At 39.5% G+C, this 17,035-nt stretch overlaps 1 protein-coding gene across 21 annotated transcripts in view; it reads right to left on the reverse strand.

Annotated features, from left to right (window-relative positions):
- The window catches only part of FNBP1 (formin binding protein 1), a 103,928-nt gene that overhangs the window by 47,736 nt on the left and 39,157 nt on the right, over window positions 1-17,035 (reverse strand). For all 21 annotated transcript variants that reach the window (XM_049833081.1, XM_049833098.1, XM_049833097.1 and 18 more), the window contains exons 4-6: window positions 15,533-15,680; window positions 2,881-2,943; window positions 1,946-2,050 (exon numbers count right to left, since the gene is read on the reverse strand). In XM_049833081.1, coding sequence (XP_049689038.1) covers window positions 1,946-2,050; window positions 2,881-2,943; window positions 15,533-15,680 — 316 coding nt within the window. The remainder of the gene's footprint in view (window positions 1-1,945; window positions 2,051-2,880; window positions 2,944-15,532; window positions 15,681-17,035) is intronic.

Raw genomic sequence — 17,035 nt, forward strand, 5'->3', positions numbered from 1 at the left:
GAAAGTCGACTAATGCCTTCTTCCAAGATTAGCCAACACACATAACTGCAACACACTTTTTTTTTTTTTTTTTTCCTTTCAAGATACCACTGAGCCTCATTTGGTAATAAATAATTTACAAATACATACAATAATAAGCTAGAGAAACTTTGAAGAGAAGCCCCTCTGCTTCATTTTACAGGGAAAGAGCACCAGAGTAGGAATTGCTTCCCAGAATTTACTTAACACTATCAGATTGATACACCACTAATATATAGCCTTTCACTCTGACCTGAAAAGACCACCCTTTGAAAGGGATGTGGAAGGAAGAAGCTTCAGTCCTCTATTTCAAATAGTAAGTCACATCTCTGTATCCCTTTGACATGGCCTCAGCTTTGAAAAATATCTAGGGCAAGTCCTAATTTTATCTATGAAAAAAATGTATTCTAAAATCACTTTATACAGATAAAGCAGAGATGATTCTCCTCTGTCAGAAAAGCCCACATGTGGTGTTAATCTTCAACAATCCTGTACATGCATTCATCTGTAAAGTGCCCTGGCAAATCCAGAAGACAACAAAGGATCAAATCTGCATGGTGAATTTACAACTAATAACCAAGCAAATTACAAGACCAAAGAGATATTTTTCTCTTTGATATGCAATAGCACTTCAGGGAAATTTTCTGAGCTTCTTTTTCATTTACTGTCCTCATTTCTAATAGCATCCTTGATGCTATCTGCTATGCAACCTCCATGATGCTCAGCATACTAGAAACATCTTAAGATCCCACAGTTGTAAAGAAAAATTTGTCTATGAGAGCTTCCCAGGATTGAATTAACTGAGAACAGAATGAAGCAGACCTCTTGAGGAGCAAAAGCTACATTTTACAAGGGGTATCTTGGACTAGAAAGGATTCCTCACCTATAATTCAGTTTCCTTTCCTGTCCCTGTAACAAAATGTTTGGTATATTTTCAGTCTCCCACCCCTTCCTTTTTTTGGTTGCCCCCTTTTTTTTAATAAAAAACCCCGAAGCAAACCTTTTCAAATGTTCTGGCTACTTTCTACCCACATGAATCAAACTCACGGAAGACAAAAAACTGCCCTTATGCATTGTAATATGGCATTTTTGATCTCCATTTCTGCATCCTCTAAGCAGATGTGCAACACCAAAAAGAGAAGCAATTTAAACATGCTTTCTCCCTCTCCATTGCTTCCTTAAGTTACAGGTACATCACTGGACTTGGACATTTAAACTATAAGCATCCTTCTGTACATCCAATTTTGAATCAAACTGAAGAAAGAAAATATTTCAAGTTGGATATGCCGAAAAAGAAATGTGTGTTTAAAATTAAGCATCAGTTCAAAAGCTTCACTGAATGGGGTTCAACATATAAAAGCCACAAATGACTCTGCAACCAGACAGCAACTGAGATATGAAAATAAAAGCTACGTGCCATCTGTGACAAGCATGGTTTCCAGGATTCTGCATAACATAAAAAGCTGTAAACCTAGGACCACGAACAACAATCCTGGTAATACTTCATTGCAACCAATGACATCAGGACATCTTGAAAGTGTTGCTCAGAAGGCAGAAAGTTTAGCTCTACCTGAATCACAGAGCGACCAACAACATGTGGTAACTGCAAGCACCCCTCAGGGAGCCCTCACAAGCTTGACTATCACAGAATCTGGGGTGTTAGTTAAAACTGATTTTGTATAAGCTCATTTGGGGCCATGTCAGCTACATTAAACTCAGATATCACCTTCCTGAAGAAAACTGACTGTATCTGTTTAGAATTTTTATGCAAATATAGGTCTCTGCAGAGATCTCCCTATTTTTAATTAACCTACAGACTGACTTAAGTGAGGCACTAAGCCTCAGAAGGTTTATCCTACCAATGGGATTGAGGAACTAAACCTATCACATCCATGTTTACAAACAGTCTCTCCACCCTCTGGCTCACCTTTTCAACATCTGCTTTTGTAACATTGATGTCAGCATCCATTTTCTCAAAATACTGCTGCGCTCGATCAGCTTCTTTGCAATCACGTTCAAACCGCCTTTTGCTCTGAAAAGGAAAAATGGAAGCCTTCATTACGGGAAACAAACATGATACCAAAATCAACCTAAAACAACACCTGCCCCTAAACTGATCTGCTCTAACAACTGTCAGATTTTAGAACTCACTTGTTTACATTGGAATACATCTCCATACTAAAGAAGTTCAAAAACCAATGTTACCAGAAACACATTTTTTGTTCCATTCTTCGGGCTGCTTGATTCTACCAACATCACTAGTATTTCAGTATTTTTCCCTGTTGGCATCTCTTCTGCTCTTGTAGACCAAATCACTCCCTTCCAACACTTAACTCCCTCATTTTTGTAATGCACAAGGGAGTTACTAAGATGCATACATTTGCGAGTAGGACTTTTGGTTACTGATGCCCCCTTTCTTTATCGTTTCCTCTACTTACAGTCTCACTTCTCATTCATCACATGAATGACAATTCCAATGTATTTACTTTTGAGAAACAGCACCTTACTCGAGATGTTCCCATTCAATTTATTCATGCAATATGAAGCTATTCAGCTTACAGTGGAGTATCTGAATAGGACCCTCAGGGACTCTATTTCCAGCAATGGTTAGCACACTTTTCAAGTCATATCAAATAAAATGCTACTCGTGATCAACACAGATCCCACAGAAAGCCAAGTGTACTATTAAACCAGACTTTTTTGTGTCTACCAGCGTATTTAAGACAGCACAGTTTTAAAAATCCCACTTCTACGGCTTTTATCCATACACCCTGCTTCTTCCAAAAATAATGTTTGGAACCGTGTCTGTGAAAACAGTATAAAAATGACTTAAATGTCACATCTGAGGAAGTTTCCACTTACTGCTTCAAGTTGTTTCCAGCAAGTTTCAATATGTTGTTGTGCCTTTCTACCATCATGGAAGTGCTGTGTAGAAAAAGAAAAGAGAAAAAGAAAACATTTTGAACAACAAAACAAACAGTCAATTATGCTCAAGGAGTTCCAGAAAAAAAAAATAAAAAAAAAAAGAAAAAACCAAAACCTAAACATAAATGATTCTGACAGCTGTGTTCTGCAACGCTGGTAAATTGAGCAGGTGTGTGATGACTATCTAATGTCTCAGCAGGCTGCAGATGTATATTTGCATCAATTATAATGGTTAGTTAGACTAAGGCTAATTAATCCCTTTAGCAACTCTACCTTGTATTGTTCACTGTATCTCATAATTATTGGTTTCCCATACCAAGAAATCTGAAGCACTTTTATCTGAAGAGTATTTCTTTGGTTACTGACTGAACACTAGCTCCAAATTAAAATTTCTCTCTACATGGAATTTACCAAGATGCCCTTGATTGGCACATTCTAACAACTGGTATTTGTCCTGATTTTCATTCAGACTCAACATAAAACCCTTTTCTTCCTAGTTACTGGCTGCGTGTGCGAGGCCAGCTGTTCATTCTCTTGAGAGGTATTCAATTTTTTGGGTCCCTCCAGAAACCCTCCTCTCCCACACACTGGGGGTGTGTGTGCGTGCATGCACACAAAAAGGTGTTACAGAAGTTTTAAATAAGAGATATCAGCTACGTAGTAAATGACAAGGAACTTCTCCTGACATGCCTTTTGGAGCAAGACTCTTAATTCCAGTTGGTTTAAATAACTGTTCTTAGCCTTTACACAATGCTCGTCACCAGAGAATCTAATATGCTTTAGATATTACACACTCTATCTTCCATACACCTCACTTTTCCTCACTATAAGCAATTCGTTCGAGATCACTGCGTAAGTCAATGACCCAGCTCCAAAAAGGGAAGGCAGCCTCCAACTGACTGCTAGAACAGATTGCTTACCTTACAAACCACCTTGTAAAATAAATAATACAGCAAGCTACAAATAGGAAGAGAGATGCCTTTCTGCTGTATTATTTACTGGTAATTAGGATGTTTTACCCAAATACAGGTATGGTTTCATGCAGTAAACTTGAAAAATAAAGGTCTGATATTGCCAGATAATCCCACTGCAACTCACTAGAATTCATGTATTCTCAGGCCCATGCATAATCAGACATTAGATATATCTTAAGCAACATTATATCAACAGTCTGTCAGGGTACAAAAGCTCCGGCTTCAGAACAGGAGCCTGCCACAAACTGCCAAAGTTAGAAAAATGTGCCTGCAAGCACTTTGTAATTGGCAGCTACTTGGTTTCCTACATCTTCCACTAAAGCAACTGGTATTTTCCTCTGTCAGAGGCAGGTTTCTGGAGCAAACGTGCTAGTGACACTTCCTAGCTGCCTTTCCGGCTCCACCAGACGTGCCAGTAAAAAAACCCAAAACTGCAATTCTCTGTCACACCATGTCCAACAGACTTGTATTGCCTTAAAAATCACAACAACCTTCAACTTGCCTGCAAGAACAGAACACCACCACACTATCCTGAATGCTCTGGATACCATTACCTGTAGTCCCAAACACTGGCTGTTCAAGAGGGATGCTCACCTATAGTTGAACATAGGGATACTCTATAGCTTTAACTTTCTGGACAGTGTTTATCTCTGCACAAAAATTCTCAAAGGAGAGAAGAGAGGCACAATGTCAGTAATGCTTTTAATCCTGGGCATGTGCCATCCTCAGCTCTGGCTCTACTCCTGCCTACCGAGGTGCGAGAGAGTGCAGCAGCCGGGCCATCGAAGGGAGCGCAGCTGACAGCCTGACACTGCCGCACCTGGGGTGAGACACCTTTGCCATGAACCCTGATGGTGCTTGTGCAGTTCAGACCCCTGCCTACCATGCTAGGCTTCTCCAAAAACTCAGTCACCACATTATGACATTAAAAAACCCCCCACATAACTGTAAAACTGCTGGGGTGGTTGGGAAAAGCTCCCAAGTAGATCTCAGTTCCTTTTGTAGATCCCCATTTCCTTTCAACTCTGCATGTGACAGATACCACATCTTCCTTGCCAGGGGGCTTTGAAACACTCCTCACTTCAGGCTTGCTTTTGTAATTAGAGTTTAGGAAAACAGTCCCAAGGAACAACTGTAATTCAACACCACATTTTTCAACATTTTGCTAGTGAGCATAGAATTTGTGAAAGTCTCTTAATAGTGAAGCCGCAAGTAAAATGACTTGTCTGCCTTCATACTGCGTTCCCTGCCTCCATCAGCCTTCGCTTGCGTGCTCCCCCTCTTCACTGGCTCAGATTTTGCTGGAGCGTAGGAAGGGACTTGATTTGGGAACAGCTGGCCTGCATGAAACCTAATACTGTCAATGACCCATAAACCTTAGGAAAACAACATGCCAGGTTAATTTAACAGAACACAATTGTATATAGGGGCTGAAGGATGAACTTGGAATCAAAAGCATATCAGATAACAGGACTACCCTGAGCTCACATTTTTAAGCCAGTTTGCAGTTAATCAGTAATGTAACTTTAATTTTGCACAAGCCATACCTGTTATTTCCAAATTTACCTTCTCTATAAAATAAACTCTACAGGGTCCTACAAGTACAAGTACACATGAGAAGCAGTAAGCGTGAGCGGTATGGTATGGCTGCATCTTGTTCAGATTTTTCTTTATTTTGCCTTTTTTTTTTTTTTTTTTTTTTTTTGAGCAGCTCTTTTACAGAAATGGAGCACCAAGATGTAAAATGGGCATTACTGAAGATTATTAAATAGTGAAACCAAGGAACCGATGTCGAGTAACAATCTGATAAATACAGGTGCACCACATTTTGGAGATTTCAGTGCAATAATGCCTTTTTTGGTTCGAACATTTTCTAAATATATTTATAACCCCCAATTCTTGTTGTGTTATCCCGTATATATCCTTGTTATGGGAGATAAAGCTACACATGATAACAGATGCAATATGTATTGAGAGCACTTCTGCTTTTGTAAATCTTTTGCCCTCAAAGGATGATTTCTGCCTTCTGAAAATTCGTTTTTTTATAAAGCAACTTAAGTGTGACCTTCAAACTAGTTGTGTATTTCTTCACTGCCTCCATTTTATGGGTAAGAAAAACCGAAACCATATGGTTAAGTGATCTGCTCGAAGTCATACAAGAAGCCTCCAGTTTCCTCAAACCCCGTACTACCTTCAACTTCTGCAAACTCATTTCCTTTACTTTACAATCTTCTTTAACAGCAAATGTCTTGTAGCTTCTTTTTCCCCCCAAAAGATTCAGCAAAAATAACTTTAAGATCAACTCTTCCCTGGTAAGATTTCAAGATAGAAGTTCCAATTTAAATCAAATAATTGGTTATTCTACACCTGATGGTTCAGCAAATAGGAACATGACAAATGATTTAGCAAATCATATGGAAAACCACCATTCTTAGTCACACACATTTCAGCAGCACACAGTGATGAATTTAGAGTAGTTGATACAATATAGAATACTACTTTTTTTTCCTCCCCAAGCTGAATGTCCATACTAATGCACCTTAATCAGGCTTTCTATTTAAAAAACTCAGATTACGAGCAAGATACCAAATTAATGAATCACACTTCAAGCATGCCATTAAGACATTTGCAGCCAGCAGCAGTGTTGGTTGTTCGCATGCCATGATTTCCTCCAGACTTTTCTGCCACATCCACAGCATTTGAAGTACCCATTAAAACATGGTAAAGTGACAGTTTTGTTTTTATTAGTGTTCATTACTTGACCTCCCTAAATCACCTTTTAATTTATACTTATGAGTCTTAGGCTAGCAGTCACCATGCTAACTTTAACATTTCCCTGAGAAATATTTTGTCCAACCATTAGACCTAGTCAATAGCTTAAAACATAGCAGCATTACCCAAACTCAAACCATACTGGCTACATGATCACAACTGTCCATTTTTCCCGTGTGTTATAGCACAATGCAGTTAGGATGTCGCAGGGTGCTCTGAACAATCCATAGTTGGCTGTGTTTTGACTGGATGCCTCCATCCATTCTACACTCACAGGGTAAGACCCAATAATCTAGGTTTTAGGTGATCTCACAAGAGTTGTTAAGACTTGAGAGCTTTTCAGCACAGCATTAAGTTGTTTCTGTGAAGACTGTGGATCAGATCAACTTTTTTAAAAACAGCATTCATTATATTCTAAAACCTCCCAGCTCAAGGAATACTCAGCTACAGTAAAGAAACAAGAGTTTTAGGAAGAACAAGAAATCCACATACAGACACACTCTACATGTGAGTTTTTTGCTTTTTAAATCAAGTCATACCAATCGGTGTGCCCTCCTCATTACCATGCTGACTGTGTTCGTAACAGCTGGGGAGAAATTCTGGCTGCTGCACAATCAAAGACAAAACCCTCATTGACTTTTGTTAGGCTCAGATTTCAGCCATGTTGATCAAAACACTGGGCGCAACGACCGAGCTACCTACAATACAGCGCCTGTTACTGCCAACACCATTACAATAAGTAGCAGTGGGATATTTTTGCAAAACTTTCTTGGTATGCAAGAGGGTTTACATAGCCACACAGCTCTCAGAGCAGACAACAAAAGCGTGTTAGAAGATGCCTCTTATCTTCTTCCTGACTTTTTGAAAAGAGTAGTAGTAAAGCAAGATGTAGTTAAAAGCACCTTATGAAGGACAATGCAGTCCAATAATTTTGCTGAAGAATTCCTGTGCAGTTTTAAATTAACAAATTGCCTGACTACCAGCGTAACAGGGCTGCTTATGCTGTATCAAAACCCGACCATGTGAAATACTTTAAGAAAGGCTGTAACAAGACAGCCTTGTTTTTCTTAAGGAAGTAAACAGCAATTGATTACATGGTTAAACTTAAGATTTGCACATCTACAGTCTGTTTATATTAGAAATAGTCAGAAAAATAATTTTATTTAATTTATATGCATAGCATATGGTTCATTTGACAACATCCTACTTAAGAATTTTCAAAAGAAAGATATATGACAAGGCTGCTTCATTCTCTTTTCTGTTTTCAAACTAGATAATATAACACACTGAAAAAACTGTTACCTTTGACTTCTGTAGCTCTCAGCTCATATTGATAGTCAATATAAATACAGCCCTAGCAATGTAGTACTTCCTCCTCCAATTCAAACTCTATCTCCATTTTTGTTACAAGGGATTCCTAAAATAATGGCCAGTGTTTAAAGCATTCCAGAGACGGAAATTAGAGAACATTATTTTTTCCTTAATTTTCTCAGCTCAATTTGCTAAAAGCATTGTCAAATGTTTTGCTTTTCCTGGCTGCAAAGACAGGAAACAATCTCCTCAGAAATCCTTGTTTCCAAGAATAGCAACATGCTCTAGAGGTCTTATCGCTCTCGTTTGTAACAACAGTAGCGTAATACAGTCCTATGAATGTTGACGTGAAACACATGACTATCTTCACATACGTTCATCAGCGCTACTTCTTAATATTGTGTGGCATAACCCTGTTCTCCTTTGCAACCTCCCATATGAATGTTATTCCTAACATGTGCCTATCATCTAGGTCAAACCTGAAACAGGTTATATGAGTAACTGCTCAAGCTTGATGTTAATTTGACTGGAATTGCCTCCTCCTGAAGTGGTGCATTCCATAGGAACTCCAGTTACAGACCACTAAGACCAAAATTTCTCAGGCTTCAGACAAAGACCAGATCAGCCGCACAAGACAACCAGAACTAGCTGCTCAAGCCTGCTGGAAGACATGACAACAGAATGACGGTCGGTGATCAGCATAAACCTAAAAGATGCTGTGGCAGTAATTTTTATGGTAACTTGCCGTTTCATGCTACATATGACAGATTAAGCCCTTATAGTGGGAATTGTAACTCAGAACCAAGTAACTTCTCAGACACAGAGACAACCATGCATTGTGCTCCTCTCAGCAGAGCAGCACTGCACTCCTACAGCTTAGCAGGACAACTCCATAGGAGCAAAGCTACAGGGGTCCTCGAGAGCACTCTGCTACACTGGCCAACTCTTCGAGCGGTCCTGCTGAACCATCTGGCTTCACGGCAGCAGGCCAGAAGGCCCTGGATTCAGTGAGCACAAACACAGGTATGACAGGTTGTTTGGAGATCATGTACCCCACTCTCAAATCCATCCATGGGAGCTAATCATGTCCATAAAAGCCCAGCTGTGCCAAAGTGCTCTATGAGAGAAAGCCTATGTGCTTTTCAAACAGAGATCCAACATTACTACTAAAAACTAAGGTATAAAGAAAAGATGTTTGTGGTTTTAAATCCTTCAGTGACAATAAAGGAGCATGCTACTCTAGCTTCCACCTTTTCTAGTTCCCGGTCTTGTTACAACGCTTCTCTGCCACTGATCCACAACCAAGAGATGCCATCTCACTCAACAGAATGTCTCCTTCCTCCATAGAAATGGTCTGTGACAGTCCCATACAACTCCTGCAGTGGTGAGAAAACTAGAAGAGGTACAAGTTAATGCCTCAACAGGCAAAGAAATACTTATTCCTTTAAATAGCTGCAACCTTTTAGCTGTTTCCATATAGCCTTCATTTATGCGTATACCCACACAAAACTATCAAGACCTGCATCAGATATATAAAATGTTGAATGTTAATTAAAATGCCAGCTAAACATGCCCACGTGTCATGTACCTCAGGCCTTGGATGAACAGCATTTGCACACAGTTAAGATATGCTCTACTAGTATGGCTTTATTGTTGCTCTTTCATTTTAGGCTGATCTCTGTGGCTGTCTGGATAGAGCAAAGAGAAAAACACATACATGGCCGATACTCAACCTCGCTCACCCTCAGGAGTTTCACAGTTTTTGCACTGAGTAGGAAATGTTACTGTTGATAGAAGACATCTCTCACCTCGTCCCTCTAACAGGCTGTTGCTCTGCACTGCAATATTCAGGCTAATTCACAGAAAATATAACTACACTTGTTTGTAACCATATTTTGTTTCCCAATCAGAATCCTTCTTGTAGTAAACAAAAGGCAATTTATTTATTTGAACTATTATTTCATAGTTCAATGTGCCCATTCAAAACTGGGAAGAGTGGGACATTAAGTCCACAGTGGTCTCAACTTTAACCCTGCTAAATCCAAAGTTCATCTTATACCTTTCAACTGGATGGGATGTTATTATTAGTTTCCCACAAAAAATATTTTTGGATACTTTTGTAACAAGCACTTGTTTTTTCCATCCCAGAACAGTCCTTCATAGCACAATTAGATGATATGTACAAATACTTAACACATTTTCATTACATTTGTGCTATAGTTTGGGGAAAACCAACAAAAACTCAGTATGAGTACAGGGAATTTATTAGGATCTTTCCTAAACAGTTTTCTGCATTCTTTCATTTCCTATAGCTACTACTTAACACTCTACTGGTACAACTTAACTTAATGAAATACAGCTGAAATACCTTGTAAGAAAGAGAGGATGAATATGTGGAGTTGGATCATTGTGCAGTGTATTTGTCAAGCACAACAAAATCTGTAAATGCCCAGAGTTTTCTTTGTCTTTATAAGTAGCTCCTGCAAAGCTTCTACCTGGCAAAATAACTATTTATTAATGTTTAATTTTTACACCCTTTGATTAAAACGAAATAATTCTAACTCTATTCATGGGGCAGTAAGCTGGAAGTGAGTTAGTCACAGAACAGCAGCTGGGGAAAGCTCAGTTTGAATCTCATCAACCTCAGGTTTGAAGTTTGGCAAATCACTTCCTTTCACTGTCTCTCTTTTCCTCTTCCTACTACCCGCTTTGCCATTAGTTTGTCATTTCTGGAAGGCAGCAATGTCTCTTTGTACCTCTGCAGCACAAAGCACAGCTGTGCTCCAAACACAGAGACCTTGAGGCACATCCAAAATGCAACACGGAAAAATCCATTGTGAGCTTGACAGGGTTGTATTCTGCCATCCTGTCTCACGCTTGCATGGTGCATTACGCCGTAAGAAATCCTGTTGAAAACCACAGGACTATTTGCAGAACAGGGCACTATTCAGAATGAATGAACGTGGCAGAATTCCTCCAATTATTTACTTTGTCAACACCTGAGAGCCTACAAGAAACAGAAAGTTCTCTGACATGTACACCCCCTGTATGAATACACACAGGGAGGGTGCACACACTCCACCATAAAGAACCAGACCATTTTTGCCCTCACAGTACCCATAAGGATGCATTCATTCCCCATTCCGCTTCTATCCCGACACAAAATGGAACGTATTGACATCAAGTAAATTCTCTACCAACCACAGAATCCCAGTGCTGCACCAGTTCAGTCTGCAGCAAAGCTCTTGGCTTGTATTTGACTTTCATGCTTGATTGTATGGAGCCAGCCTAGCCCCAAGGGGAGGTGGAGGTAGAGGTGAAAGCAACAGCAGTAATAAGAGGGATAGTTCATGACTCCCAAATACATTTTTAGCAAAGCTGACATGAGCAAGGGCTACACAGAGCAGCTGCTGCCAGAGGAGACCATGCGTCAGACCTAGTCTGTAACCACAGATTGAAATCAGAATTGTCCCAGGAATTAATTCTTGAATTTCTATCCAGACAAACTACAGTATTGAGGGTTAATCCTCAGCAATAGCTGAGAGAATACCTAAACCAAGCTATCTCCTTTAAGAAAAAAAGGAATTTCTCAGTGCTTGGTCTGCACTAGCTACCTGTTTGCTCAGAAGTCCTCTTAGGTGTCACCCAAAAAGAGGGTAGCAAAAAAACCCCCAGTATCTAGATTTTATTTTTTAAAAAAAATAGAACAAAGCATGCTGAGTAACTGGGCAGGCGCAGCAATGTGGAGAAGCAGATCCCCTCACCTAAGCAATCAAAATGCTGGTCATCTTTCTCTCATATGGAGAGTAACTGGTCTGCTTAGGAGCTCCTGTCACAACCAGCAACAGTTGCAATGGGTGGGAGTAGAAGAACTCCAGTACATTTTCAACATGGAAATGTATTAACTGTTAACACTCGTGAAGTAAAATCCAAACTCCCCTCTTGGAATCATCTGGGATCATCTCCTTTTCTTTTGTCACAGACAAGCAAGATTAAGACCCATAATGTAATACCACAGGGCCCTCAGCTCAAACTTGACACCTTCCACAGCTGCCCCAAAGTAAGGTTTTTATGAAATTGGGGTGGCACGAAGAATGACTCCAGAATCAAGTTCTTTCCCTGAACCACTCTGAGACATGATCCCCAACTCATTTGTGTGGCTTGGTGATAGAGGTCTTCATATAGTGAAGGGGAATTCAGTCGCATGCATCTGGCCTCAATAACCTCAAAATGAAGGTGGATGGGGCATGACCTTCACATGTAGCGTAGAACTGACATTTCAGAGTTGAAGCAGCTAGCAAGATCCTAGCTGAAGATGAGAATTACTCACATGAGAGCACGGACACACTAAGATCAAGAGAATACAAGAAGAAGTTGAAGTGAGGAACTGTACTATAAGGAGTTTCACTTCACTAGACAGCTGGGAAGAACTGAAACAGCACGAGGAGCTCTCCCTCTTACATACATACACGCACCGTGTGTGAAAACCAGGCAGGTTGTACACCTAACTTCAGTGACTGTGAGAGCAAAACAAGTCATCTGGTATGGTGGTAACAACAACGAGGACTATCCTATGGAAGGCAAACATGTAATACCATAAAGCTTAACACACTGATTGACCTTTGTTCCTAAAAATAGTCAAGTTTCACAAAAAGAGCCTTTGCCTGATTTTTCTTAATGCTTTCTGATGATCAAAACCCATCATGCAACAAAGCGTGTTAAAGGTAACCCAGAACCCTCCTAAGCCCCAAACCAGGCCAAAGGAAAGAGGAGGTATCTGTCTTTTGAACAACAGCACCAAACTACTGTGAATCTGCAAATCATCCCACTTGTCCAGACTGTCCTGCCTGTTTTTGATTAGCTGCTTCTTCCCTTATTTTCACCATTAGTAACCAGCTTATACAGAAAAAAATGACACAGGCAGCTATCAAGTACACCTTTCACAGTTGTCAAGCAAATCCAACATACGTAAAAATTGCATGCCAAATGAATTTTATCCAGCATGAAAACAATGTAAGGCTTCATATACTATTAGATTCTGTGCTGTTTACAGACTATGGGCTTGTACTTGTCAAGGAAAAACAAAGAAGTGTGATTTATTTTTGTGCGACCCCAATCATCTGCTGGTGCAATTCCACTTTCGTCAATAGAGCTAAATGAGCATGAAAACAGAATAATGCAGGCATGCATCAGACCCCACATGTTTAAAGATCACCACCCTCATCCCGCCACGACTCTATTAAATGCACAATTCCTATTGCCTATCATAGGAGCTTCCTTTGGAAAGGGAGCCTCTTAAGTCCGATATATTTGCCTGACCACTTTCTGCTATACTCGAGTTCATCTTTCACAGAGTTCTACTCAGGACACCTCTGTGTATCATTTCTATCTTCGGGCTGGGAAATTACAACAAAAAGAGCAAGGGTGCTTATTTATCTCAGTCATACTGAAATCACTGGAAATTTGTACCATTTTACAGGTAACTGGACACCTGAACGACTTAACTCAAATCATACAAGACTCTGTGGACAAGAATGTGGGTCTCCCAATTCCTACGTGTAGCCCTAGCCCCAGAAGTGATCATCTTTTCTTACAGCTTATAGCAACTTGGTGGACTTGGTAGTGTTAGGTTAATGGTTGGACTCAATGATCTTAAGGGTCTTTTCCTTAAATGATTCTATGAACTTGTAGCATAACAGCTGACGACATATCAAGCAGTGAGCATGAGAACTCTGCCAGCAAAATTTCAGGAAATACCAAGCCATTCATCAATTTGTATCATAAAAGGTTTTCCCAAAGCATCAGCTCTCTGTGATATTTACACAACCACCACCTTCCCCTCCTGCAGATCCCAGCATGATTGATGCATTTGTGTTTTATGGTATGAAGTGAGAGGCTATGTATGAAAAATGCCTGAAGGCGGAAGCAGTTTCCTTTTCAACACCATTTGCTCATAAATGAGAAGTCTACAGGAATCAGACAAGGATTCGTAACTCATACAGCTTATATTCATGTTACAAGAACAAAACAACCAACCATGACTGACAGTGTTTTCTGTTAAAGGCTAAGAACTATCAGCAACAGCAGGTAAATAATACCGTCAGTTGGGTTTTTTGCTGTTATCGCTTGACCAATACTAAAATAATTTTCCTGTCATTCACCCATTACTTATCTAAGCCATACTTACTACAAAAGCCTACAGACAAAACAAAAAAAGGTAAATACAGTTACTGCTCACATTCTTTACAAGAAAGATAGCAAGTCCTCTTTAATTGTACTTAAAATGTCTAATAGATATTCCAGTCACCTTATACACCCATATAATTGAAAAGTTAGGTAAAAACATTGGAAGTGACAGAAAAATGCCATACTAGAATGCTTTTTTTTTGTTTTGCTTATTGTACAGTCGATGCTGAATAAAAGGTCATAGAAGTGGCTGAGAAACCATTCTCATCACAGCTATATGTAAAACATCCTTCCATGTTGCTGCCAAACTATTATGTCCCTGAAAGATTATACACCATTCTGCAAATTAAAAGTATGTCTATATATTCTACTCCTCTGTTGACAGACTTACCATCCTAACACCATACTTAGGAAAAGATGGTAATTTCCAGGACTCTGGTCCTGCACAGCACTTCAACAGATACTTAACATTTAGTGGGACTGTTTATAAATGCGGAAGTTTTGCTGGACTGAGCAAAAGTATTTTTGCACTTTCCATAATGGACCAACAGTTTGAAAATGAAATAGAATGCCCTGATGCTCCCTTGCCTTCTTGCACTTTGTTTAGTCATTTTATACCTGTGTTATGAGTGTTTGTAACAATAATGCTTAGAATTGCTACTTTATGCCCACTTGTTGCAGGGATAAAAGGGTTCAAGATAAGGAAGAAAAATCACATCTCAACTATATGCCTTTCAAAGCTGATGACATGCAAATTAACCAGCTTTGAACATTTACTGTAGCAGGCACATAGGTTCCTAAACTACTAGCTAAAATACAGTACTAACATAAAACTCCTAATTCTACCAGTCTTGAAGTATAACAGGTTAAAAACCAGATTCCCCACCAACACAAAACAAGACAGACCCCGTATTTCTCATTAGAATAATTTTTTAGAAAGTTCTGTTGACTAGATCTGGCTGAGAAAAAGGAAAATGTGAACCGAGATCCTAGTAATTCTTTCAGTCTCAGTAATACAGTTTCTCTGTTTATTTCAGGCTTTACACAGTGCTCCTGGACTGTTCCTTAAGCAAGCTTTTGGCTAACAGAGCCTTAAGCACAGATGGGTCTCTGACCTTATTTAGCAGGGATTCTCCTGAAGGCATTGCTGTCTGATCTTAGAACATTTGATTCAAATGGTTCAGTGACTTGGCCAGGGCACGCAACCCACTTTTTTAATGCTTGGTTCTCAATGAAGCTCATGTTGATTAACTACAAATAAATTTTGCTTAACATTGAACTCCCCTACCACTAATTATCTGTCTTAAATAGCAATTAATTGTGAATAATAAAAAATGTTCAATTACCGATTTCCTCTCTTGTTTCAGCTCCTGCACATAGCGTGTTAACTCTCCAGTGATAAGAGAGGTCATGTTCTCTGAAATGACCTCATGCTGTCCGGCATAGTCATTCATTTCATTTAAAGTGGCTAGGAAGGCTCTAGTTGATGTGTACCTGCAGAGGACAAAAATGCATTTTGCTTTTAGTCCCTTTCTTTTCAGAGAGACACACTGCAAAGGGAGGTTGTATCCTTCTTAAGCATTTAGTACTGCTGCGTGAGACTGAATATGGATTAGCACAGATTCACGTGAAGGAACTTCTCAAAAGGAAGCCTACCCCCCACACTGACAGTTGTCTGGTAAATTTATCTCGATTTAGACAGTTTGACATTGGCTCTTAAAACATCACAGTTTTAGCGTGCCACATTTTTTATCAGCACAGCTCTGGGACTTCACTATTCACCAAACATTTCTAGTTACACTCTTTCAAGTCCTACAATTCAGTGCACAGAGTCATCAGTACACTCTACTGGCAAAATCCTAAGCAACCAATTTTTGGCTAGCATAGTACAGAAAAGAAAACTTTTCATAGTGTAAATTGGATTTAAATCAGCTATAGTTTATAAAGTTTTCAAAAAGGTAATGAGTTTACTAACCAGGTGTTCATTGTCAACTCATATTTTTTAGGACCTTCCACTGCAAACTTAATTTTTTGTATAAAATAATCTCTTAAACGACATTCCATGTCATATTAAAAGGAAGAAACGAACATCTGTGCACACAATTTCAAAACAGCAGATTATGTCACTAGCATATTCAGCAGAGAGCCAACAGAGCTGCATTTAAATACCCCAGCTGGCTGTGCTGGTCAGCTGGAAAACAGCAGCTTTAAAGCACTGCACTTGTACATACTAGAAAAATGATTAATATTAAATGGTAGCAGTCTGATATTATCACCTAAAGGTGAAAAAGCAAAGCAAAGAGGGAGAGATTTAGAGGAAATAGAAGGAAGTGTCATAAGTAGGGATGAAAAAGGCATCACAGAAAAGAAACAGAAAAAAAGAAACTGAAAAAAGAGACTAAAAATATAGTCCAGTACAAGCAGCCACATTCACAGTCAAGCTGTGGTGCCTCAAGAAAAATCTCAGTTGCAAAAGACAGGGGATCAAAGCAACAGAACTACAGACTGACAATAAGCTTGAAAACAGATCATTTTTAGACAGGCTGTCTCAAAGCAGTGTCCGAGGCACTGAAAGGTCGCATGACAAATCCCCAGGCGTTGTTCAGAGACATGAGGAAACTATACTGAGGTGAACACTGTATTTAAAAGGGCAAAGGATGCACAGGATCTTCTGTGCCACATCACATGAATCATTTCACTCCAATATCCTTTTCCAGCAATGAACGATGCATCAAAAAAGGTTGTAGTAAACTCAAAATACCCATTTATGGTATAGCTACCCAAAGGCAGATTTATTCCTAATCCCGGGTACAAACCAAAACAGCTGATGTGCTGGTAGCGTAAGCTTC

The sequence above is a fragment of the Accipiter gentilis genome, chromosome 29, assembly GCF_929443795.1.
Source record: "Accipiter gentilis chromosome 29, bAccGen1.1, whole genome shotgun sequence".
Lineage (NCBI taxonomy): Eukaryota > Metazoa > Chordata > Aves > Accipitriformes > Accipitridae > Astur > Astur gentilis.